At 43.9% G+C, this 27440-nt stretch overlaps 1 protein-coding gene across 1 annotated transcript in view; it reads left to right on the forward strand.

Annotated features, from left to right (window-relative positions):
* The first annotated feature begins 459 nt into the window (after window positions 1-459).
* LPAR3 (lysophosphatidic acid receptor 3) overlaps window positions 460-27440 on the forward strand; it is an 82001-nt gene continuing 55020 nt past the window's right edge. Inside the window, exons 1-2 of the mRNA XM_043877322.1 lie at window positions 460-610; window positions 26591-27347. Coding sequence (XP_043733257.1) covers window positions 26612-27347 — 736 coding nt within the window. The 5' untranslated portion in view covers window positions 460-610; window positions 26591-26611. The remainder of the gene's footprint in view (window positions 611-26590; window positions 27348-27440) is intronic.

Genomic DNA, 27440 nt, shown 5'->3' on the forward strand with positions numbered 1-27440 from the left:
CCTCTGAGGGCTGCGTGCTCCCTTAAAGGGCTTTGGGATTCAAGTTTTAGAGCACGCAGCCAGCTGCCTCCCACGTGGGCTGTACTTCCTGAAGCCACTTCAAAGGAATCTCTCCCCGCAGAATGAGGAGAGGTACAGGGGGACAGTGCTTTAATACAGGGCTCCCAGGTATGGCTCTGTAGGGCCTGTGGGTGCTAGGGGTCCTTCAATGAGTGCCATCTCCTCCTGGAGGCCGGTCGCACTGCCGGGGACAGTCCCAGGCAGAAGGGCATCTGCAGAAGAGCCCCGAGCGCCGATCCGTGCCTCGCCGGTGGGGGGCGCTCTTCCGTGGGAACAGTCGGACCGGGCGGAGCGGGAAGAGGCGGAGCAGGGCGGGACGCGGACCCTCCGCCCCCTGGGCGCCGCCCCTCGCTCTGCCAAACTTTGACTTCCCTGCGGGTCTCAGCGGCCACTGAAGAGGAGGCGCGCCGCCGCCCGCCCGCCCGCCCGCCGCGTCCTCCGCCGCTGCTAGCGCCCGGCCCCCGGTCGCCCGTCGCGCTCGGCCCCGAGGGCATGCGGCAGCAGCAGCGGTCCCGGTTCCCGGGCTCGGCGGTGCGGGCGAGCGTGAGCGGTGAGTGGGGCGCGGAGCTCGGGGAGGGTTCCCGGAGCTGCAGCCGGCCGGGCCGCGTGGGGAGGTCGGGGCGCATCTCTGCCGGGCCCAGCCCTCGGCTTTTTGGGGTTGCCTGGCGTCCAGCCCGGACCCCATACCTATTCCACGTACCTTGGACAGACCTCTTTGGGCGACGTGGAGCACATCTTGCCCTTTCCGCCTTCCTTCCCCCCCCCCCCCCCCAGGAGTAAAAAGCCGTCGGGATGCAGAATCCGCGCTGCGTCGGTCCCTGCTGTGAGCTGGTGGGCTGGGCGCAGAGGAGCGGAGAGCCGGGCTCAGGTTCCGCTCTGACCTTGCACAGGTGCTTCTTTTCCAAACTCGGTCTCCCAGCCGTCGATGGTGAACTGAGGTTCTCCCGTAGAGCCCACAGATATAACATTTTCCAGCCATCAACTCCTCCCGGGCTGGCGGTGTGTTAGTTAGGGAACAGTTCGAACCATGCGAGGCATCCAAAGATTTGGGCAATGGTTATTATGAATTCACTGGTAACCCTGTCAGGGGCTGTGCTTTGAGAGTAAGTGAAGGTCCTGGCGGTCCCCCTCACCACCGGCAAACAAAAGTGCTTTGTTCTGTAGCAGTGTTACTTTATTGCTTTCCTTCAACAAGTTACAACTACCTAAAATTGCTTAGAAATTTCTCAAGCAAGTACTTTGAGGAGTGACTGTGCGTATTGGAAACAGTTTAGTTTTATTAAGGGAATCATTAAAACTGCCCCCAAAACATATAGGTCATTTTTAAACGGTATTTTCCACGAAATGTTACTTATTACTGTCCCTGCGGTGCATTTCGCCCCCCTCACTTCTTTGCTGCTCTGGGTATCACCTGGCCTTGGGATATTATTTTAGAAGTTAAGAGCTGCTTTTAGCTTCTGGCGGTTCCTACTTTTGTAAGTCAGAAAATAAAGTAAATGCCAGTCACAGGCGATCCCTCTTCACCAGTGAGTTATTATTTCATGCACTGCACAGCATGTCATCAATGCATGAACTTTTGTATTGGTAAGGAGAGTTATTGGGTTTCCCAGTGAACTACTTATCAGGGGTTGCTAACCCTGCTTCCGATGAGGAATTGCATCCAATTTTGTGTGTTCTGATCCAGTGAGTAGAATTTTCCTTTTGAACAGAAGTGATACAGTTAGAAACACACCACCTCTGCTCTATTAACACCATGCTTGTCCAAACAAAGTGGGCTGTTCTAAAAAAGACAGCAAGCAACCCCTGCCAGTGAGGTTTTTATACTTGAGATAAGCTTCTGGAGGTGTCTCTTGTACCATGCGACTGTATGTAGCATGCAGTGATATTCAGTCATCTGGACATAACATATTCATTGTTATGTCAATTTAAGTACCAAGTGCGTGCATGTGTGTGTATGCATGCTCAGTCATGTCCGACTCTTTGCAGCTCCATGAACTGTTGCCTGCCAGGTTCCTCTGTCCATCCATGGGTTTCTCTAGGCAAGAATACTGGAGTGGGTTGCCATTTCCTTCCCCAGGGGTTCCTCCCAACCCAGGGATCGAACCCATGTCTCTTACGCCTCCTGCATTGGCAGGTGGGTTCTTTACCACCAGCGCTACCTGGGAAGTCCATGTAAGTAACAAGTACCTAGGAAAACAGATTATTTGAACACATTTTTCAAGTTTTCTATTTTTGTCTTTAGAATTCAAAACTCTGTAGCTTTAACTCTAAGTAACACATTTCTTTTCTAAACCTTACAAATGTATAAATAGTAGTTACCAGCCTCTTTATATTATTAGGTCACATCTAGTCAAATATCTAGTTTTCCCTGGTGGCTCAGGGGTCGAGTCTGTCTGCCAACACAGGAGACTTGGGTTTGATCCCTGGGTCAGGAATAATCCCTGAAGGATTGGCAATAATCCTGAAGGAAATGGCAACCCACTACAGTATTCTTGCCTGGGAAATGCTATGGACAGAGGAGCCTGGCAGGCTACAGTCCACGGGGTCATAAAGAGTTGAACACAACCTAGTGACTAAAGAACAATTTACATATCTGGATGATGTACAAGATGTTTTATTGAGCAGATCTACGTATATTTTCTAAAAATGAAGACTAAAATGAAAACATTTCAAAATGGGATAATTTTCCATTTATGTTCATCAGAACCTATTTGAAAATCTACACTCTAATCCTCTCTCATTTTTCCAAAACGCATAGACACAAAGGAACCCCTGCACACATAGCACCATAGCCAGTTAGCAATCAAGGCACACACCCTCAAAGTGGTGCACCCATGCCCGAGGCTGGCTGCCTCTCCCCCAAGTTTTTCATCTTGGAGCAGAAATCCACCATAATCTAAGCCTAGCGTCTGATTTCTTCGGGCTGTGGCTGGGGGAATCACTGTAACTCGAATGGGAATTACTATAACTTAAATTACCCATTAGCCATTCTCTGTGGGGTATACATTAGTTCAAAATGCTTTCTGGACTGTGATTATACCCAACAGAGTGGTTAAGTCTGATTGCAAGGTTCTAAATGGCAGAGCCCAGGCCCAGGGCGTTATTACTGTGGTGTAAAGAGAAGAGCTGGGCTTTGCAGTCAGATCAGCCTTTGTTCCAGGCCAGGCTTTGCGACTATGAATACTTCGCTTCACCTCTCTAATTTCCTTGTCTGTAAAAATGAAGATTATATCCACCTCCCAAGATGAAGAGAGAAAGCACTTAGTTGGGTCTTGATGAACAGGAAGTCCTCCTTAAACGCTGGCTGCCCCCTTTCCCTCCTAGATAAACCCTAAAATACTGACATTTCTATCAACGTGGTGCAAATGTACATTGTACCGGTGAGAGTGCAAAGAGAGATTCCCAAGTCCTGGGTGACTTAGAGATGTTCTTCTCACTTTCCTTCTTCATTTTCCTGCTTCCTCTCCATGGCCCTTTTGCTCTTCCGTCCATCGTTTCTCTTCAAGGTATTGAGCTGCCCCCTCTCGGACCTTTGACCCTCATCCTGGATTCTGTGTGTGTGTGGAGGAGTCCCCTGGAACTTAGTCTTGCTGTGGCTGGGAAAGGTGGAGGTGAGGGGTGCAGAGCTGAGTGAAAGCCCCAAGAGCTTGTGCCCTTACAGTGCTGGGTTAGAGAGGCAGTCTGGTGTACAGGGGTCTGGGTTCTAATCCCAGCCATACTTGTGTGAGCTCTTGTAACCTTGAATAAAGGTTATCGTCTTTGAATTAGTTTTCTCATTTGCACAATGGGGGTAATAATTCCTTTTCTAGCTACCTGCATTGGTTGTGTTAGGTCCCATTAAGTCAGGTATGCAGAAGAGCTTTGTGCCCGGCCAGGGTCACATAAATGTTGGAATTAAAGAGGCAGGGCCTCCAGATGTGGGGCAGACAGGCTGTAGGGGTGGGAGGACCTCCACATGGGTGTTGGACGTTTTGAATTTGCTGCCTCCTCAAGGAGGAAATCCAGCCAAAGGTTGAGAGATTGATCCATGGGAAGTATGAGAGGAAGAGAAATGTCAGGACCAAGATTACCTAACATTGTGTGATCGAAGGCCCAGGGCAGAGGTCCAAAGAAGTTTTCATTCCATCTTAGAATTACCTGTGCTGTCTGCTCATCTCAGTTCTTGGTAGACAGAAACATAGAGTTAACTAACCAGCCAGTGAGTCAGAGCAGAGCGGTACTGGTGATCATCAGACATTAAATTGGGGTGCCCTCTCCTGTCCCTGGGCTTCCCAGGTAGCACTAGTGGTGAAGGACCGGCCCGCCAATGAAGGAGACAGAAGAGACGTGGGTTGACCCCTGGGTCAGGAAGATTGTCTGGAGGAGGGCATGGCAACCCACTCCAGTGTTCTTGCCTTGAGAATCCCATGGACAGAGGAACCTGGTGGGCTATAGTGCGTGGGGTCGCAGAGTTGGACACTGCTGAAGCAACTTAGCACGCATGCGCGAGCTGTCCTCACTGGCCTGTGCCTACTTGGTAACTTGAGTCTCCAAGGCTTACTCTGCAAAGCACTAAACTGACTCAAGGCATTCCCCCTCCTACCCCGAACAATTAAGCTTATTATTTCATTCAGTCTGAAAGGTGTGTGTTGCTCTCTGTCTGACTTGCCTGGTGAGCCAGAATAGAGCCCAATGAAAGGAAAGTCTCACTTCCTGGATTGTATCCCCTCTTCCCTCTCCAGGCTGATGTCTTCATTCTTATTGCTCTTCATCTCCTGGCCTGGCCTCTGTGGCCCCGACCCCTAGCCTCTTGTCCCATCTGCCTACTGCCTTGAACTCCTCGATTGCCTGTTCCCCTCCCTGCTCCCGTGGACCTTGCCTCCCATCCTCAGATGTGAATTATTCATACAGCCAAGTCTGGGCCAGACTTGAGTGTCACTCTGGAAAACAGCCTGCCCCACCCCTTCCTAACGATGTTAGTCAGCCCCTGAAATTACTGATCAGCTATCCTGTGTCTTTATTGTTCCCTGGATGTTTTGCTGGAAGACCTACTAGCCCTGGTTGATTCAGCCTTGTGCAGCCTGATGTGGTATCATCAGGGTGGCTTGGCAGGTGGCAGAGGTGGGTTGGAGGGCATTTTATCTCCTCCCTAAGTGCCACTAGTTTGCCCAAAGCCTCTCCAAACAAATATGCAATCTGAATAAAAGCAGTGTGCTTGCTTTGTAAATGCACCTTTAAGGCAAGTCCTCTGGTCTCCCCTTTCAGTCTTGCTGCCTCCAAACCCCTCCTTTTCAGAAAGGCTTGAGCTGTCCCCAGATGGACTCACAGCATGGAAATCAAAGGTGGGCAGTAGAGTCGGTCACAGCCGTTCACTTCCCAAAGAGAGCTAGAATCCAATGTTAAGGCTCAGCGCCCTTGAGAGTAACTAGTTATTGAAAATCAAAGCAAGGCATCGGGTATAGAACATCCCTGAATGATTTGCCTCCTACCCTGGTTGATTTCTAATAGGTCAATCCTTTGAATGGGAGCCCTTTCCCTGAACTAAACTGTCACATGGGTCTGGCAAGGAGAAAATAAGTATAATCTTTTTCTATATCCCCATGGAATTAGGATTAGTCAGGGTTCTCCAAAGAATGGAACCAATGGGATAGCTATTTATAAGAGGGTGTTTGTTTTAAGAATTGACTTAGGGTCATCGAGGCTGAGAAGTCACACAGTCTTGCCATCTGCAAGCTGAAGAAATAGCAAAGCAGGTAGTGTAATTCAGTCTGAGTCTGAAGGCCTGGGAATGGAGCTCTGATGTCTGAGGACAGGAGGAGATGTTATCCCAGCTCAGACAACAGGGAATATTGGCTCTTCCTCCTCCATTTTGCTCTATTCAGTCTCTCAGCAGACTGGATGATACTCAGCCACGTTGCTTGAGGATCATCTTCTTTACTCAGTCTACAGATCCAAATGCTAATCTCTCCTAGAACCATCCTCACAGCACATTTAGATAATGACTTACCAGCTACCTGGGCATCCCTTAACCCAGTCAAGTTGCACAAAACAATAATCCTTGTACCACCAAACCAGGAAGTTGCCATTGTTACAGCAGTACCATCCAATCCACAAAGCCCACCCGTATTTCATCAAGAGTCCCCCAGATGTCTCTTCTTTTCCTGCCTGATTTGGGATTCATGTTAAATTTGTCATGTTGTTTTCTAGAATAGTTCCTCAGACTTTCCCTTTCCTAAAGCCCTTGCAGTTACACAGGTCTTGCATATAGTAGATGACTCTCAACCTGGGTCTGGCAGGCATTTCTTCCGAACCAGACTTGAGCATATGTTCTTGGCAGGATGCTCTGCTCTTCTTAGCACATCACATCAGAAGGTACACAATATCAGCCTAATCACCACTGGAATTTTGGCCCTAATCACCTGATTATGTTGGTGTCTGCCACATCTACCCACCTTCAATTCACCATTTTTCCCTTTGAAACATATTGGTGTTTGTGGAGAGGTGTTCTGAGGTTATTCTAATAGCCTGTTCCTCATTAAGCCTCTACCTAAAGCCTTATTGGGATTCCCTGATAGCTCAGTTGGTAAGAATCCACCTGCAATGCAGGAGACCCTGGTTTGATCCCTGGGTTGGGAAGATCCCCTGGAGAAGGGAAAGGCTACCCACTCCACTGTTTTGTCTTGGAGAAATCCATGGACTGTACAGTCCATAGGGTCAATGAACATTGGACATGACTCTTTATTCTTCCCTGCTGCCTTCCTGCCTGAATCAGCTACCTCTCTGAAGGTTGCCAAATGGTGATTCTTTATTTCCATCACTCCTTTCACATTTGTTAGTTGGCATTCTATTATAAGGAAGAACTTTTTCTCCTTCATGCATTTCTTCATTATATTAGGACATATTCGTGGATTCCTTTTGAATACAATATGAGATCTCTTACTATCATTATTTATTTTGATGCTCAAATTGTTCTCCGTTTGACCAGTTGAGAATCCCTCTGAACTGGCTCCTTTGTCCTTTTGGCATCCTAATCATTCACTGAGCATTTTAAAGTTTTCTGTCATCACAAGATATCCCAGGCTTATCTTGTACTTTCCCTGACCTGGTTAGTCATCCCTTTTGGTAGAGAATGGTATTTGGAAAACAAGATATGGAAGGTTGGTGTGCCTGTTGTCACTGGGGTATTGTTGCTTTGGATCTCTCAGAGGACAAAACTAGGAAATAGATGTATATATACATATACACTTATGTATTGTCTACATAAGGCCGTATATTATAAAATCACGAGTTCATACTAAGACCTCCAATTCCAACTCAACACCCAAGGATCTTTCTAGTCTTATCTGTTTATATATTTCTACATATCATCTCTGGCAGTTAGAAACTTGACTCCCATTACCTTAAGTATTTTTACTTATTTGTTCAAAGTAGCTCATCTCTCAGCCACAAAGGCCATCCTGCTTCCTCTGTGTCCGCCGCTCTTCCCACTGCTGCCTGTCTTTGACTTCCAGGCCTGTTAGCTCAGGCATACGTGCAGCTTTATTATCAGCCTCCAATCCCTCCAGCTCACTGTGTGGTTCCCCAACTATAGCCTATTCTTCCTTGCAACTCCCCACATTCCCTTTCATCACACTGCATTCTCAGCCACCTGCTGGCCCCTCAGTTCTGGGGGGGGAAGAAAAGAGAAGGCCGCGGAAGAGAGAAGATGAGAATGATAGAAAGCAAAAAGAGAAATAGTATATACATTTTTTAAAGTTTCCATGGGTTGATACTAGGTCATCACTAGCCTTTCTTAGTTAAGTTCTAGTCTAACTTCTGTAGTCAGATAATTGATGTCTGTGGCCTAGTTCAGCTGGTAGACTCTGTTGAGTTGATGGGGAAGGTAAAATGCGTTAGGAGAAACTGTTTCTTAAATTATATCATTCAACATGTTAGAAGTAAACTGCGTTGCTTGCTCTTCTGAGTTTTCTCTGAAGCAGGCAAACTAACTAATCGTTGCTATTTTCTATCTTGTATTTAGAGTTTTAGCCAGTCATTTTCATTTGATTATGGATTTTCCCCCATAAACTCTTGTCAAAAATTCTAAGTAGAGATACATTTATGAATTTTTATTGACATTTACCACAATCATATTATATTACTTCTAGAATCACTAAATGTTTGCAAAAGGCATTAATGTCATTATGGAGAACAAATCTGCATATTTTATTTCTTGTGGGGTTAGGGGATTAACTACTGAAAAAAAAAGAGGCTCCAGTGGTCAGTGTGGTGAAAAGAGCCCTGGACGTGAAGGCTGAGAGCTGGTCAGAGTGAATCAGTGTTTCCTAGTTTTAGTTTTCTCGTCTGTGAGATAGAGAAAGCTATGCTGCCCATCTCACCATGGGCTCAATGGGAAAAGAGACATGAAGTCACCTCGAAAACTGTTCATTGGTCTTTTAGTGAATATATCTTGATGGGTTACTCCAAGATCCAGGTAGAGCGTTCTAGAGGAAGTGTAGTAAAATTATCGGAAGATTAAACATCAGGTTTAATTTCATCGGGTGAGGATTAAACACCCGGCTGCTAAACTCCATTTGTACTTTTTCTCTGGGGCCGCATGTTTCCAGCTGGTCGTGAGAAATACCAGTTAGTGACCCTGGACAGGGTGGTAGAGGGGAGCCGTCTTGAGGTTGTAATGCCAGTGACCCCCCCCCCCTCCAGCCTGAGGGAGGGATTTCCTCCTTTGATCTTCCCTCCCTGGTCGTGTCTCTTGGGACCCCTGCCCCCACCTCTTGGGAACAGACTTGCCCTGTTGCTTTACTGGACTTGTCTGACTCCTCTGGACCTGGAAGTGGGTTGAGAACTTTACACTGGCTATTTCACTCACTTTGTCCCAGTAACCCAATAACCTAACAAGTTAGTCTTGTCTCACTTTCATAACAGAGAAAATTGAGGCTCAAAGAGGTTAAGTAACTGTCCTCATGTGTGCGTGCTCAGTCGTGTCCAACCCTCTGTGACCCCATGGAATGCAGCCTGCCAGGCTCCTCTGTCCATGGATTTCCCAGGCAAGAATACTGGAGTGGGTTGCCATTCCTTCTGCAGGGGATCTTTCTGACCCAGGGATGGAAACCAAGGTCTAGTGCCCCCTGGGAAGCCCAACTGTCTTCAGATCCCACTGATAATAACAATACAGCCTCTGTGTCAGAGACTATTCTGAATGCCTCATTAAATCTCCCAGTAGTCTTAGGAAGAGGGTACTGTTTTTATTCCCATTTTATAGATGACAAAATTAGGGCACAGAGAGGTTAAACCTGGTAAGCAAGGCTTTGGGTTTACCTGTTGGCTCAGTGGTAAAGAATCTGCCCACCAGTGCAGGAGACACAGGTTGGATCTCTGGTCCAGGAAGATCCCCTGGAAGGAAATGGCAACCCACTCCAGTATTCCTGCCTGGGAAATCCCATGGATAGAGGAGCCTGTCAGGCTATAGTCCATGGGGTCACCAAGAGACTGATAGAGCTGAGTGACTAAACAACAACAACAACAAAAGCAAGGTGTTATACTCAGGCCAGTTATCACCAGAGGCCATGCTCTTTTTGGCCTTTTGATATCCAGTTTCCCCAACACCATTTGTTTTCCCCATCGCATATTCTTGGCACCCTTGCCAAAGATCAGTTGATCATATATACATGAATTTATCCCTAGGCTCTCTATTCCGTTCCATCTGTCTGTGTGTGTCTGTCACTCGGTCGTGTCCGACTTTGTGACCCCATGGACTGTAGCACACCAGGATCCTCTGTGCATGGAATTCTCCAGGCAAGAATACTGCAGTGGATAGCCATTGCTTTCTCTAGGGGATCTTCCTGACCCAGGGATCAAACCCAGGTCTCCCACATTGCAGGCAAATTTTTTACCATGTGAGCCACGAGTGAAGCCTCCATTTGTCTATATGTCTGTCTTTATGTCATACTTTTTCTGATAACTGTAACTTTGTATTGCTTTGTAGTATGTTTTGAAACCAGGAAATATGAGGCCTCCAGATTTGTTCTTTCTCAAGATTGTATTGGCTATTTGGAATCCTTGGTGTTTTCATATGAATTGTAAGATTTTTTTCTATTTATGTAAAAAAAAAGTGCCACTGAGGTTTTGATAGCAATTGCCCTGAATTTGTTGTGTAGGCATCTTAACAATCAGTTCGTTTAAGTTCAGTTCAGTTGCTCGGTCGTGTCCAACTCTTTCCGATCCCATGGGCCTTAGCACGTCACGCCTCCCTGTCCATCACCAACTCCTGGAGTTTACTCAAACTCATGTCCATTGAGTTGGTGATGCCATCCAACCATCTCATCCTCTGTCATCCCACTTTCCTCCTGCCTTCAATCTTTCCCAGCATCAGTCTTTTCCAACGAGTCAGCTCTTCGCATCACGTGGCCAAAGTATTGGAGCTTCAGCTTCAGCATCAGTCCTTCCAATGAATATTCAGGACTGATTTCCTTTAGGATGGACTGGTTGGATCTCCTTGCAGTCCAAGGGACTCTCAAGAGTCTTCTCCAACACCACAGTTCAAAAGCATCAGTTCTTCAGCACTCAGCTTTCTTTATAGTCCAACTCTCACATCCATACATGACTACTGGAAAAACCATAGTTTTGACTGGATGAACTTTTGTTGGCAAAGTAATGTCTCTGTTTTTTTAATATGCTGTCTAGGTTGGTCATAGTTTTTCTTCCAAGGAGCAATCGTCTTTTAATTTCATGGCTGAAGTCACCATCTACAGTGATTTTGAAGCCCAAGAAAATAAAGTCTGTCACTGTTTCCATGGTTTCCCCATCTATTTGCCATGAAGTGATGAGACCAGATGCCATGATCTTAGTTTTCTGAATGTTGAGTTTTAAGCCAGCTTTTTCACTCTCCTCTTTCACTTTCATCAAGAGACTCTTTAGTTCTTCACTTTCTGCTCTAATATCTTAACAATATTAGGTTCTAATCCATGAGCACAGAATGTCTTTCCATTTACTTATGTCTTCTTCAGTTTCTTCCACCATTGTTTTATGGTTTTGAATATACAAATATTTCGCTTCCTTGGTTATATTAATTCTTAAGTATTTTATTCATTATAATGCTATTGTGAATCAGATTTTCTTAATTTCCTTTTCAGTTTGTTTGTTATTAGTGTTTAGAAATGCAACTGATTTTTTATGTTGATTTTGTGTCCTACAACTTTACTGAATTCATCCATTAGTTCTAACAGGTTTTTTTTTTTAATGTGTGTGGGATCTTTAGGGTTTTCTTCATATGAGATCATGTCATCTGCAGATATATAAGTTTACGCCTTCATTTCTGATGTGAATACCTTTTTATGTCCTTCTCTTGTCTGATTCTGGCAAGAACTTGAAATACTCTATTGAACGAAGTAGTCAGAGTGAGTATCCTTGCCTTGTCCCTCCTGATCTTAAAGGAAGAACTTTCAGTTTTTCAGTGTTGAGTATGATGTTCATTGTCGGGGCCTTGCTCTTTAACCACTCTGCTCACCTGCTTTACTACTAATACTTGAACCCAGGACCCCAAACCCGTGTTCTTCCACCACACCACGCTGCCTCTCCTCTGCTTCCTCACCCCCTTCTACCTGCCCCTTCCTGCTTCCCTGTTTTGTTTCAAGCAGCAGAAGAGGGAAGTGGCAGCACCCTAAGCCTCATCACAGCAGTGCTGGGCCCATACTTTCAGGCAGGGGAAGAGTCTTTCCTGGACTGTAGTTAGTTTGGTGTAGGTATAGGATGCCTTAGTTATTGGTCCTTGTTAAATTGAAGGGTTAGAGTGTGAACAGTGATTCCAGAATGCCAGTTGTATATTCCATTGAATTTGGGGAAAATTTTGAGTTAACTAACTTTCTTGGGAAGTATTATCTACCATTTATTGAGTACACCCTATGTGCTAAGCATCTTGCTAGGTGCTTTATAAACATTGCTTTCATTATTCTTTCAATAATCTATATAGTTGTTGTAGTTATTGTGCTGCAGTTACTTTTAGAGATGAAGGAAAAGGGTCTGCCCAGATCAGGGATGTGCCAGGTTAGAGGTGTTGCTGACAGTGATGAGGCCACATCTGACCCGGGGCCAGCTGTCGCCAAAGCTTGTGCTGTTTTCTCCCTGCTCCCCAGCCTCCTGTGTGTCACAGCCTGCCATACTTTCCTTGGAAGGACTTAGGTGACCAGAACTCCACAGGTCTGGCCTTCCCTTCTCTAAACCCTGTTTTAAATACTCATGATAAAATGTCCATTTCATTGCTTATTCTGACCGACTGATTCATTATACAATGGAGGAATAGAAACAAGCAGACCACAACAAAATAAAACTCCCATTCTGAAAAGTGGAAGACACCCAGCAGCTGCAGGTGTGTAAAAATGATGAAACACTGCTGGGCAGGAATGATTAAGGTTTCCCCGCCTCAATCCCTGCTTCTGCTCTCTGGGAGAGTCTTCCTACTGGCCTTGACTTTGACTCTGTCACCTAGGAAGTTCTTCCTTGTCCATTACCCTCTGTGGCCATATCTGAAATGGATGTTGGAAAGTGTGAGCTCCATGCCACGCTGTAGCTTCCATGGCAGTATGGTTCCTTAAAAAAGTTTACAGTCTTCTGATCTGTTTGCTTTTGGTCAGTTCCACACACCAGTTACCATATCCAGGTTCTATCCTGGATCAAGTTCTCTAGCATTCCTTATTTCCCAGCTTCTGTCTGGGCCCATCTCTCTCTTCCTCTCCTTAGTGGTCTCTACTCTGACTTCCTCAAAAACAGACTTGGGCAGGAGGGTGCACACTTACTCTGATCTTTCCTATCAGCCTGACTTCTTTGTTCCAATGCCATGTTTTACCGAGAGTCCTTTGAGAAAGGCTGTGAGCAATGATACTATTTTCTAGGCTTTGCAGTTGTAGAGGCAGTTAACTTTTCTGATCCTCCAAGGCCTCCAGCTTCTAGGTACTGGCCATTTCCCCCCATTTTTGCTTACAGATGATCTTTGCCTGAGCTCCTCTCTTTCTGGGAATGCCTTTCTAAAAGCTAGGGCTTCCCAGGTGACTCAGGGGTAAAGAATCTGCCTGCCAATGTAGAGACGCAGGAGATGCTGGTTTGATCCCTGGGTCAGGAAGATCCCCTGGAGAAGGGTATGTCAATCCACTCCAGTACTCTTGCCAGGATAATCCTATGGACAGAGGATGCTGGTGGTCTGCAGTCCATAGGGTCACAAAGAGTCAGACACGACTGAGTGACTGAGTGCGCGCACACACACACTAAAAACTGTGAGGAGCAGCCAATGCACGCTCAGAGCATGTTTCCTTCCAACACTTGCACCTAGAGCTGCAGGCTTCTTTGGCAGAGAGGCCCCTGAATCCAGTGATTTGAAGATGACAGAAGTTGTTTTTTTTCTCTCTCTTGTTAATAATCCTGAGGTGAGTGGTTTGGATTTGAAGGGCTCCTTTTCTTTTGTTTGTCCACCATCTACCAGGGTAACGTTTCTCAAACTCCCTTTGTTTAAAGATAGATTTCTTTACATCCAGTGTGCTGAAGACCAGTATTTTGGTTTGGACTCCAGAGATCATGCATTTGTATTTCATAACAACGTCAAATTGTGACAGACATTTCTAGGTGTTTATTCATAATTTCTGTGTTTTTATCTGTTTATTAATGGAAAGTTGTCCCCAGATGACTTTGAGCTGTGCTTCTAGGGCTCTGTCTTGGTCTGGATGTTCAGTGCCAGATCACAGGCCTCTCTGAGCTCCAGCATGCGGGAAGGTGAAAGAGCATGAAGGTGTCTGGGCTGTTCCAGGGCTAACCCGGGAGCTGTGCTCTTCATTCATGCTCACAGTCAATTAGCAAGGAGTTAGCCACACGACCACCCTGGCTGTAAGGAGGCTGGGGAATGGAGTGTATTACTCTGTAAGAAAAGGAAGACATGATCTAACAGTCTGTGCCATAGACCATAAAGCCAAGAATGACAACAGAAATAATTATGAGAGAAGTCACAGGGCAGCAGACAGCCATGGGCAAGTGAGTTGGAAGAATTGTCCTAAGCTCAGGGTCCTGTCACTCAGAACAGGACCTCTTGGAAGTGGAGTCTGGGATTCTGCTGGTCCTTTTATGCAGTCTGAGGGCCACAGGCTGGTAGTGTGGTGAGGTTAACAAGGGGGAAGTTTGTGCAAGAAGGGCCCAAGAACCATTCTCAGGAGGAAATCCAGAAATGAGATACACAGATTTGGCATTAGAATGCACAAGGCTGTGTTCAAAGTGCTGGGGCAGAAGTGGATCTGATTGCCTGGGATGCTGCAGTGATCAGGACTGGTGGAGCACCGGGAAAGGGGTTCTACTAGTCTATCCTGAATCCAAGCAAAGCCCTGAAAGAGGGAAGACAAAAAGTCCAGGCCAGTGTGAGCTGGGAGAAGTCTCTCCAATCCCAAACCTCTCTGCCAGCTTGCAAATGCTATGCTACAAACAACTAATAAAACCCAAGACCACCCTTGCTTTAACCCCTGCATTAAAACCTAGTGCTTAAGCCTCAAACTTTGTTCCTATTCCAACAGCTGAACTGAAGGAGGTTTCATCCCATCCTGCACAGATGCTACCCTCATGGTGACTTTCTTGTTTATCTTGGAGGCAGTTTGGGAGCTTAGCATGAGAGAGAGAGGACATGAGCAGTGTCAGGGCTTAAGCTAGTTCTAGAGTCACCATATAGAGGAAATAACTTAAGCAATCAAAAGGAAAAGAAGAGAGACCTGAGAGCCAAGTCTAGGAATATGTACACTCCAAGGCTGATGGAAGAAAGCATGACAGAAATATTGAGGACAGTGGAAAGAGAAGCAGGAAAGAGCAGGGTCACAGAGGCTTGGGAGGGGAGTTTCAAAAAGAGAGTAACTCTCTGTCCATATCCACAGTGAAACCAAAGAAAAAGAGAGACTGGAAATAAAGGATTTGTTATTGAATTATTCAGTAAAATTGAGCATATATTTATTATGTGCTGATTACAAGCAAGATTCTGTGTTTGTGCTTCAGAGAACAGTGGGACAGAAGGATACCAGCTCTGCCCAACAGGTTTGGAAGTAAAGTGAAGACAAATATTTAATACGGTGTGTTGAATGCCATAGGAAAGGTACCAAGTATTTCATAGCCGAATTTCTTGAAAGAATAGCCTATACTTTCTTTCTACTTCTGTGTCACCCAGGCATCATTCAGTAAAGGGTGATCAAGTTCTTGCCTGCTCTACTCCCAACCAGCAAACTAAAACTAACCAACACATGAACTAGACGCGTGTTGTCCATGACCTTATATTGGGCATCAGGTGCACAAATGTGAGTAAAAAACTGGTGGCCTTTCAGAAGCTCGCAGTCTGGTGGTAAAGGCTGACACTGAGACAGAGGCTGCTTCTACACTGCAGTAACAGGGGAGTTCCCTCCAGTGGCTAAAAGAATCTGAATTTAGTAAATAAAGAGTCACCTTAGGAGAATGAATGTATATATGTCTGAAAGTTCCAGGTGTATACCTGTGTATAGGTTCCAGAGTTAAGGACCGCCTCTGAGCTCCCCCAAGTGTGTTTGTATTCATTTTGGAAGAGTAGAGGGGAGGAATGCTGGAATAAGATGAGACTGCTGATGGAGTGGAGATGAGCTGATTCCTGAGCCCCTCCCTCGCCCTCAGTGCCGTAAGCCCCCACGCTCTTTGTCTACTTAGGGACTGAGTCCAGTTCATGTCCGCAGGGCCTGAAAACCATCTGCCATTACAGCATCACCACCGTTGTAGTATCTCCACCATTTTAGCATCTCCAGCCTGCAGAGCTTCTGGGAGAGCAGCTCTCATCCACCAGCCCCCCTGGCTGGCCCTGCCCCTGGAAATGCCACTGCGGAGGATGGATCAGTGGTGCCACCAAAAGGCAGCCCCTGTGGCAATGTCTGCCTGGCCTCATATCAGGTGGCAGGTGCCCCCTTGGTTGAGGTTGTCACTACCCTGCCCCTCTTTGCCTCACCCCCTTCACAGCACCTTAAGGAAAAGTCTGCTGCTGCTTTCCAGTTCTAGTTTCAGACCTGGCTAACCTGAGGCCCAAATGAACACCACAACCCATGTCATTTATTTCCATGGCATACAAGACCAGGAACTCAGAGCTGAGACTGATGCTGGATTACACTGGAGGACATCCATGAGGTAGACTCCGGCATGCGGGGATCTGTCGTGCAGTCATCTTTTTGTATATAACCCCTGATGCAGACACGTGTGTGCTCAGCCACGTCTGACTGTTTCCAACCCCATGGACTATAGTCTGCCAGGCTCTTCTGTCCATGGGATTTCTCACGCAAGAAGACTGGAGTGGGTTGCCATTTCCTACTGCAGGGGATCTTCCTGACCCTGGGATTGAACCCATTGTCTTCTGCATCTCCTGTATTGGCAGGCAGATTCTTTACCACAGAACCACTAGCAAAGCCTGCATATAACCCCTAACTGTGGGCAAATCACTCATCGACTGAATCACTTAGTGTGTGTAGGGAAATTTGCTAGGGTTCTGGCATGTCTAAGGGGACATAGGGAACATCTAAAGAATCGTAATACTGGCCATGCCTTTGAGAATACTGTTTATTCCTCTTTCCTTCTCTGAGAGTTGCTACATTTGTAGCTAGGAAATATTACGTGTGCTTGATCATACTAAAAGATTAAAGAAAATCTATAGCATATTAACACCTTTCAAATAACACTGTTGTATTATAATGTACTTGAAGATGATATCTGTTTTACTACGTGAGAGTTTGGTATCTGGAGGAGGGGGATGATCACTTGGTAACTGGGGGAGGGCAGAGTTCATGAAAATCAAGAGATGGTGCAATGACCCAGAGCTGGAAACAGCAAGGAGCTGTTAACACCCCTCAAACTGAAAGCCAAGGAGAGGGGGAAGGGGAGGCTGCCAGTAACAAGAGGCTGCCTGCCAGGTACTAACCCGGCCAACCCAGAGACATATGCCAGGGAGTGAGCAGGGGAAGTCAGTGTCTCAGCTCTGCCCCACCCCTCCTCTTCATCTTTTACTGTACCTCTCAGAGTAGGCACTGGAGGGCAAGGAAGCCGATGTGGTCCCAACCGGGAAAAGAGCACGTGGAGAGGGTTGGAAAGGGAGCTGAATGGGTGGATGGTTGAAATCAGGCACCGCATTCTCTTGTCTTTTATATGCACTTCTGAGACCTGATTACCTTCATACAGGTGTGCTGTTTTACTTCTCGACACGCATAGGGTGGGAGAGGGGGATGGGATGGGGATGACTGTGAGACTCCTGCTTTGGTGACCAAACCTCGGTGCTCTCCTTTAGAGCCTCTGAAGCTTTCATTAAAACAACCGTTTCCCTCTCTAGCCACCTGCTTTGAAAGTGTGATTTTCCTTTCTGTATCGAATTTCAGGGTTCAAGCAGGCACTAACCTGGGTGGACATGCTCTCCAGAAGCAAGGAGGGGTCACTGCAGGTCACTATTCACCTGTTACTGGGAACAGTGGGGGACTATTTGGAACACACCATGTAGAGTAGGAGATTCTTGAACATCCTTCTCAGTACCAGAGACAGATTTAGTCATGAAATGGATCGAGCCAGGGAATGAATGCAGTATGTGGTTACGTTAAGACAAGCCGTTTGGACCAAAATTTTCTCTGTTGTGAATTTTATAACGAAAAGAAATCTGATATTCTTCTGAGAAGTCACTGGCTATAAGTAGGAACTTTGAAATTTCTCAAAATATATCTTCACAGAGTGACAAAGTTCTTTATACAAAAAATATCTCTTTCAGGGATGAATGTCCACATTTTAAATTTTGGCATTCTCTCCTCCTTCAAACGTGATTACATGACGATCTAAGGATCATTTGCTATATAGTAGAACATATGGAGTTATATTATATGTAAATATTATTCATTTTAAGCATTCTGATTAGCATCATTACTTTTAAGATGGCCAAAATGTATGTCATCTGTCCAGTCTAATGAAATAGAGGAGATTAAAATTGTGTACAATTGACAGAGTAAACACAGTTAAAGATTTATATTACACTTGGATAAGCTGAGTCAGAGAATTTGCTGATCACATAAAATCCATGTCTCACCTCTTTTATTTGGTTTAGTTCAGTATGTTTTCAAGTTTGCTTTCCTGTTTAACCAAGAGGTTTAAGACAGTCCTCAGTCGGTCATCAGTGACATCTGGGGAACAATACGTTTGACTCTAGTTGTTTATTAAACAAGTCCTTGGGTAGAAACTGTGTGTTTACAGCCTGCGCTTTCATAAATCCACCCACCTGATGGAGAGAGAAAGCAGTGATCGAATCAGCTGACATGCAACAGGCAGGCCTCCCTACCTACAGGGCTTGGAAGCGAGCCCTGACACAGTAATCTGTTTATTTTGCTGAGCTCCCGCTGCAGGTCCCCCTGTGTGTCGCCACTCTGAGCTGAAGATGGCTCGAGGCACGGAAGCTTCTCGTTTCCCGAGTGCACGGTTGTGCCTGCCCCTCCCGTGTGTCCGCTGTTTGGGGAACACTATCAGGAGTGTCTCTCGGTGTACTGCGGGACCTGGAGGCGAGGTGGAGAACCGGGGGTCGAGATCAGGACAACTTTGCCTGAGTTTACCATTTGTTCCTAAGAAACAGAGTAATGAAACTTTTTAACAGAATTGAGTTTAACTTGCTTAAAGTCCAGTGTATTCAGAGAGGGTAGCAGATTTGTAGTAGCCCTACACTTAGCAGGTAGCCCTAATATAAATGTATGAGCTTTACCTGAGAATATCGAGGATCCCAGTCTTCTGTCATGGACAGTATCCATTTAAGTTGAATCTCCAACAGATGGCTGCGCCTCTGTGTTATTTTGCTACAGCAAAGAGTAAAGTTACTGCTTATGAAACCTGCAGGCTTTATTTATTTTGAAATTGTTGCAGTATAGCAGAGCTGATGTCCTCTCCCCTCTGTTTTTAAAATCTATTTTAAATATTATTTGCTTATAGGACAGTTTCATATTTACAGAAAAATTGAGCAGATAGTATAGAGAGTTCCCATGTTATACCCCTATTCCTATTACTAACGTCTCCCATTAATATGGTGCATTTGTTACACTTAATGAACTGATATGGAAACATTATTATCAACTAAATATTTGTTTATTTATTTATTCTCAGATAATATTATATAATTATAATAATTGAATATAATTATTATATATAATCATATAATTATGTACTTGGTATATTTAAATTTATAAATTACATATTTATAAATATATAAATATAATGTTTATATTATAATTATATATGTTATATATTAATAAACATAATATTCATTCAAATAGTCTCACTTTTTCATAACATTCCTTTTCTGTTCAAGGATCTGAGATATACATTATATTTAGATGTCATGTCTCCTTAGGTTCCTCTTAGCTGGAACAGTTTCTCAGATTTTCTTTGTTTTTGATTACTTTGATGATTTTTGAGAATGTCTTCCTGTTGGGATTTGTCTGAGGTTTTTCTCAGATCAGGCTGGGATTATGGGTTTTGCGGGGCTTCCTTGGTAGCACAGTTGGTAAAGAATCTGCTTTCAAGGCAGGAGACCCTGGTTTGATTCCTGGGTCGGGAAGATCCCCCGGAGAAGGGGTAGGCTACCCACTTCAGTATTCTTGGGCTTCCCTGGGGGCTCAGATGGTAAAGAATCTGCCTGCAGACCTGAGTTCAATTCCTGGGTTGGAAAAATCCCCTGGAGAAAGGCATGTCAACCCATTCCAGGATTCTGGCCTGGAGAATCCCCATGGACAGAGGAGCCCGGCAGGCTCCAGTCCATGGGGTCGTAGACTGGACATGACTGAGTGACTAAGCGGCAGCAGCATGGTTTTGGGAAAGAAGATTGCAGAGTAAAGTGTCATTCTTAACGCATCTGATCAAGGTTACAGGCTAGCAATGTGACTGGTCACTGTTGATGTTGACCATGATTACCTGGCCGAAGTCATCTTTGTCAGGTTTCTGCAATGAAAAGAGGCCCACACCCTGTCACGCTCTCCTCTTTGGGAAGAAGTCACCATGCACAGTCCCCATGTAAGGCCTGGCAGAGATATTCCCCTCTAAAGGAGGGGAACATAATATATTTCGAATTCTTCTGCATGGGAGATTCATCTCTTCTTTTGCATTTATTATATTTTTCAGTCTTTTATTTCTATCAGTATGACTAATAGATCTTTTTTTTTTAATGCTGGGTGATAGTCCAAGCCTACTTTACTTTGTTGCTCAATTGGCCTAGCTTTGGCCACCATTGAGTCCTCCTTTTCTTTGGAAGTCATGCTCAAAGAGAAGTCACAATTTCTGATGTTCATACAGACCAGGGAGAGGTCTCTACCATGGAACTACCCTTCAGACCACCCTGATTTGTCTGCTCTGGTGAAGCTTTTGTTCCAAGGTGGCAAACACCACTCCTCACACCTCTCAGCTAGCATGGCCGGAAGCCAAGTCTACAGAGGAAAGTGAAAGAGTTCTGAGACCCTAATTAGAGAGTATGCAGCAGCAGAAGCAGCAGCGGAAAGTAATAATGCTCAGTTTGGGTAAACAGGTAGGGTGTGTGTGGGCACATGTGTGCTTCAGTTAATTCTGCATTGAACTAGTGTCTACGGAGTGCCTACTATGTGCTGGGCATTGTTCCGCGTGCTGGGGACATGCCACGATAGCACAAAGGCCCCAGCTTCCTAAGCGCATGGGGAGACAGACCATAACCCCAAGGAGACGGTGTCGGGTGCTGAAAAATGCTGTAAAGAATAATAAAGCAGGGGAAAGGGTGACAGCAGTTGGCAAGGGGTGGGGTGGGAGTTTGGAGAGGGGCTCTTTTACAAAGTGGCAGGGAAGGGACTCTCTGATGAAGTGATGTTTGGACAGAAATGAGGTGGCAGAGTGAGCCCTGAGAATACCTAGGGGAAGAGGCTTCTGGGCAGAGGGGCAGCAGTTTAAGGGCCTTGAAATTCATGGCTGAAATGAACCTCAGGGATCATATGTGGAGTTAAAATATCCCATGCTATCCTAATTTTGCCATTCACATGAATTAGTAAGAAGAATTCAGTGCACGAATGTGGTTGATTGGCAGGACTGGTCTCTATTCTGGTTGTTAGTATACAAACTTACCTGATCTCCAGCTCCCGTCTGGCTGGGGCTTCCAGAGAGGAGAGGAGAGTTCTACACTTGTGGACCACAGGAAATGAAAATGTGCACAGCACCAACAGATCTCATTTTGGAGGTACCCTGTTTCATCCTAAGGGGAAAAAGAAAGTGTTGTTGAAAGCCAACTAAAAGGCCAGCAGCAACTTGTCTCCCAAGATGTAGTTTGAAATAAGCTGCTTGAGTGGTTTTCACATGTCTTAATTTTCATAATTGTTTCCACATTATGGGCTGGCTGGACCGTGTTTTAGAGAATCAAGTTTGGGAGAGTCTAAATGAAAGCTTTGCTCCTGAAGTTTTCATTTGGATTCCACATATAGACTTTCTAAACCATCATTTTCTGAAGTCTTAAATTACTGAAGTTTAAAGTTGTGGTAATACCTCCAGAGTTTAACATCTTTTGTTTCTGGGTCGAAACTATTCAAACCCTCTAAACCTTTAGTATAGAAAAAAAAAGAAAAAGAAAAAGAAAGAAAGAAAAAGAAAAAAAAGCCCAGCTGGAGATTTGGCAGAATTCAAGATGAAAAACATTAGTCTTAAAATTGTATTGTGTGGCCTGCTTACTATGAAATTTGAAAGCGTATTTTCAGAAAAAAAATGCCTTTTCCTATATTTCTCAGGGCTTTAGAAACAAAATAAAACATCCAAAGGGTATTTAGGGTGTCCCAATTTTTTTTTTAATATGCATTTAACACAAGACAGACTTTGAATGTGATTTGATGGGATCATTCTATTTTGGTAATTCCATGGTTATTGTGAGTATGACTATAGTTCTTGGTCTGTCTGGTATTTCATTTGTCTGTGGAGAGAAAAATGTAGTGTTGTAGAGAAGCTTGCAAGCCTGGGAGCACAGCTGCCTCAAGAGAAGCCAAGGTCTTCCAGTTACTAGCTGTGTGACCTTAGGCGAGGATACTTCAGTTTCCTCACCTGCATAATGGATCATGTAATAGTATCTGCATCACTGTGGGTAGGATTAAATGCTTAGTCCAGCATCAGGCACAGAGTAATCACTCAAATATTAGCAATTAAAAATAGTAATAGTAAAGTCAAGATATTAAGTAACTAACCCAAGAACACATAGTTAATCAGTGAAATTCTCCAATTGGCGTAGTTGGTGGGTGATGTGTAAGTCATCAAAGGCATTTAACTGAACCTCTTCCTTTTAGAGGGGAAGAGAGTGTTAAATGGAGATTCATTTGCCCCCTCCACACATGCTGATGCTGTAGATGTGAGCCTAAAAGGCTAGGTCCCTGGTCTCATGGAGCAGAGAGGTCTAGCAGAGAGGGAAGGATAATAAAAACAAAACACACACAAAAAGTATGTCGTAACTGGTAGAGAAAGCAAGGCTTTCTGATAGCGGGAACTGAGGGTTACTTTGGATTGGTTAGAGGGGGTATCTCTGTGGAGGGGATGTTTAGAATTTATAATAGAATTATGTTTTGAAGTTTGAGAGAGGTCAAGAAATGATAAGTCAATCATTTGTTATAAGAGCACTAAGTTTTTGGTAATTTCCAGCTAAGAGAATATGGTGATCTGTTGTTAATATGTATTGGGGACTGTCAACAGTTTGACAGCTTATGCCGGAGGAAAAAAAAATCAGAAGTACTAATTCACAAACTTCCATTATTCATTTTTGGGACTCTGGGATGATTGTGTTGGGAATGTTTTATAAGAGTTGGGAAAACCGACCTCTTGATTTGGCCAGTTGTCAGCATTATAAGGTTTTGTTGTTTCATGAAGTTTTAAGTAGAAAACCATTTTATTCTCATTACCATTGGAAAACTCTAAAGTGTGCCGTGCTGATAAGAGTAATAATAATGAACATAAGTGAATCCTTGAGGTTTTTCCTTTGAGGATTAATTTTTATTTTTCAATGTCATAGTTTTCAAAGAAAGGTAAGTAGAATGTGTTCTCCTAAGACAGAATTTGTAAACCAGCATTTAAGAGTCTTTTTATTTATTACAATAAATATGGACTGTAGAAAAAACTGTAAAGAATTAAAAAATAAAAACCCACAAGTCTACCATTCTTCATAAAGTATTTGCACTTTGAGTTTTTTCCCCTCTTCTTTTTTCTGTCTTTTAAAAGTAGTCAAGATGACACAAACACACATTTGTGTGTGTTTATATGTGTGTGTGTGTATATATATATAAATATATGTGTACATACATATGTATACATACATATACTTTATTTTAATTAAAACAATGGCAGATGCTTTTCTTCATATTATTACAGCTTCATAGTAAACATGATTTTCAATGGCTGCATAATATTCCATCTTGTGGAATCTTTTTCACTAATTTCGTATATTAACTTTTTTATATTCTTATTGTTTAGTTCTCCCAAAAGTAGAATTAAAGTCTGGGAGGTAGGAAATTGTGTGGTGGGAGTTCTGGTTAATCATGGTTTTCCTATGGTTTTCAACTTTGTAAGATAAAACTGCTTCTCATTCTGAGGACAAATTTTGCTAAAATATGTCAAAGCATGTGCCATTTTGGTTTTGATGAGGGAACGTTGAATTTGAAGATTTTTAAAGTTTTTAAGAATCGTTAAGGTTTTAGGGCATGATGTCATTAGAAATTCAAGCAAGTTTATGAACCACAATAAATGTTAAAACCCCTTTTAAAGGAAATTAGGAAAAATTTGGCCTTTTGCTAGTGTGTTAATTCCTATATCTTTCTGACATTAATCTTGATAAACTGATGAGTTAAAGATAATATAATTTTAGGACTTCCCAAGAGGTTCAGTGGTAAAGAATCCACTTGCCAATGCAAGAGACTCAGGTTTGATACCTGAGTTGGGAAGATCCCCTAGAGAAGGAAATGGCAACCCACTCCAGTATTCTTGCCTGGGAAATCCAATGGACAGGAGGAACCTGGTGGGCTACAGTCCATGGGGTCACAAAAAAGTCAGACATGACTTAGCAACTAAACAGCAATAAATATAATTTTAAAGTCAGAACTGTGTTTCTCTTAGCTATCAAGTGAAAGTGAAAGTGAAGTCATTCAGTCGTGTCTGACGCTTTGCGACCCGGTGGACTGTAGCCTACTAGGATCCTCCATCCGTGGGATTTTCCAGGCAAGAGTACTGGAGTGGGTTGCCATTTCCTTCTCCAGGGGATCCTCCCGACTGAGGGATCGAGCCCTGGTTTCCTGCATTGTAGGCAGACGCTTTAATATCTGAGCCACCAGGGAAGCTATCTAGAACATATAGCAAAATAAAATACATGAAATATTTTTCATTAGTAGAAGGACACATAGCAATTGCATACTAAAAAGACACATAATCATTAAAATTTCTCATGTGGTTTTTGGATTTTTTTGTCTTGAATTTCAGTATACTTTCAGTACTGTTGAAAGCTACATTTTCTGTTTGGATATTAAAATTGAATTTTACTCGATTAGTATCTTCCATTCAACTCTCATCTGCTGCTGCTGGTGGGATTAGAAATATCTGTCTCAAGGGCAGTTCAACAACATATACAAGAAACCTTTAAATAAGTTTATTTTCACTACTTCATCAACTAAAATCTATGGATTAATCCTAAGGAAATAATTGGCCAAGTATGTAAAGATTAATGCATAAGAATGTAGTCTTTCTTGTCAAAGTAAGATATTAGAAACAACTTAAATATCCAACAGTTAGGGATTAGTTAAATAAATTGTGGTATATTCATACTGGAATATTGTGAAGCTATTAAAATTATCATATAGACACATGGTTTTAATTTGGGAAAATTATCATGATATAATGTAGATATATTGACCTGTTTTATGAAGTCATCTGATATTGGCAGTTAGTGGTTGATGAATATCTTCCAAAGAGAGTAGTTTTTGTTTTGTCAGAGTAAAAGGCACTTAGACCCATTTGTATCTTGAGATCATTCTCATTTGTTTGTCTGAAGCATATAACATGATATTTTACCTTTCATTGTTTATGGCAGAGACACATATATCTAATTCAGTAAAAATATCATTATACCATTGTAAATTAAAAAGAAGACTGTCTACAATAATTTTCTATTTTGTGCTACTTTAGACTGATATTTAACGTACTTATTCTGATTCTGGATATGATGTTGGATTTTATACGCACCTTTAGAATTTATAAGAGCCTTAAAAGCTGGGATTTCCACCAAGTTTTCACTGTTAGAGCCACTTCATTCCCACCAGTGGCCTGCTCAGTGCATGTGTCTACCAGAAATCCAATTTTCCAGCAGAAATATTGTAGCCTCGTTTCTTGAAAGAGAGCCCTGGTCATTTTCCCCAGAAGCTAGGTTTCCTGGTTGTCAACCCCAGTCTCCATTGATTGGACCCTTCATAGCAATGGCCGAACCACTCTGAGGCAAGAACAACTGGTCTTCCGAACAAGCACAGATGCATGGGCATCGTTTGAGCCCCTGCCCAGCCCCTCCTTGGTCGGAACCCCTCACTTTTGGACTGCAAGAGACCGCATCCTGAGACTAGTGTCTTACTTGTCTGCCTGGTACCCCAGTGTGGGCTCTCCTTTCAGACATGTGTCTGGACAACTTGCCCTTACTTGGCAAATGCATTCTCATACCATCGGGCTCCAGATCCTAGTCTTACCCATGAAGGACTGGTCTTCTGCTACCTCTGTTAAACAGCCCAGGGAAGGGGACTGACTTGAAGTGATTGAGGTGGATAATCCAACATGCAAATTCACATTGGCGCAGTTTGGCTTAGGAGAATAAAAAAGAAGTGAACAAGAAGGTAAAAAAAGCGGATTGAGGACAAAGTCTCCAGTCCTGTACCGCATGCTTAACCAGTGTTGCCGTGGCTTGAAACTAAAACATGGCGAAAGGTGGACCAGAAGTCTTGGGAAAGCCATACAGTCACATGAAGAGAAACTCAACACCTGATATCTTGGCAAGAATGTGCCTGGCATTACCAACTTGCCCTTGATTAATGAACAGAACCTATGTATAAGAAATGAGCTGGAAACTACCAGAAAGAGTGTTAACATGCTATGCTGTAATTGTTACCAGTATAGAATGGATTAATGCAAGACTCAGAATATTTGACCTAGTTTTGCCTTCTGCTCATTCATTCTTTCAGCCAACCAGCCAACCATTCAGTAAATATTGGTCTTGAGACAGCCAGGGCAGGTGGGTCCTGGGGTTGTCATGATGAACAAAATAGATACAGACCCTCTCTCACTAAGCTTGCACATAACCTGAGAAACAGACAACAGTGACTGATGTGAAATAAATGCTATAATAGGAGGTCAAGGACCAGGGTCCTGGAGCAAGGGACATGTACACTGAAATCTAAAGGATTAACAGGAGTTGACTAGAATAAGGGGCTTAGCAATGGCAACTGGTGGTTTAGTGACTGATTTTTGCAAAGAGTGATATTTGTTTCTTCTTTAAATTTCTTTCTAGGATGTTCAGTTCTTCTCCACAATGAATGAGTGTTACTATGATAAGCGGATGGACTTTTTTTATAATAGGAGCAACACTGACACTGCTGATGAGTGGACAGGAACGAAGCTTGTAATTGTTTTGTGTGTTGGAACATTTTTCTGCCTGTTTATCTTTTTTTCTAATTCTCTAGTCATCGCAGCAGTGATCAAAAACAGAAAGTTTCATTTCCCCTTCTACTACCTGTTGGCTAACCTAGCTGCTGCAGACTTCTTTGCTGGAATTGCCTATGTGTACCTGATGTTTAACACTGGCCCAGTTTCAAAAACTCTGACTGTCAACCGGTGGTTTCTCCGCCAGGGACTTCTGGACGCTAGCTTAACAGCCTCCCTGACCAATTTGTTGGTTATTGCCGTGGAAAGGCACATGTCAATCATGAGGATGCGGGTCCACAGCAACCTGACCAAAAAGAGGGTGACTCTGCTCATCTTGTTCGTCTGGGCCATCGCCATCTTTATGGGGGCTGTCCCCACGCTGGGCTGGAATTGCCTCTGTGACATCTCTGCCTGCTCTTCCCTGGCCCCCATTTATAGCAGGAGTTACCTCATTTTCTGGACTGTGTCCAACCTCATGGCCTTCTTCATTATGGTTGTGGTATACCTGCGGATCTACATGTACGTAAAGAGGAAAACCAACGTCTTGTCTCCGCATACGAGTGGGTCCATCAGCCGCCGGAGGACACCCATGAAGCTAATGAAGACGGTGATGACTGTCTTAGGTAAGAGGAACCAAGTCAGCCATTATTCCCCTTCATTCAGCAAATATTTATTGAGTACCTGTTGTAAAACAAGGCATTTACTAGGTAGTAGGA

The sequence above is a fragment of the Cervus elaphus genome, chromosome 20, assembly GCF_910594005.1.
Source record: "Cervus elaphus chromosome 20, mCerEla1.1, whole genome shotgun sequence".
Lineage (NCBI taxonomy): Eukaryota > Metazoa > Chordata > Mammalia > Artiodactyla > Cervidae > Cervus > Cervus elaphus.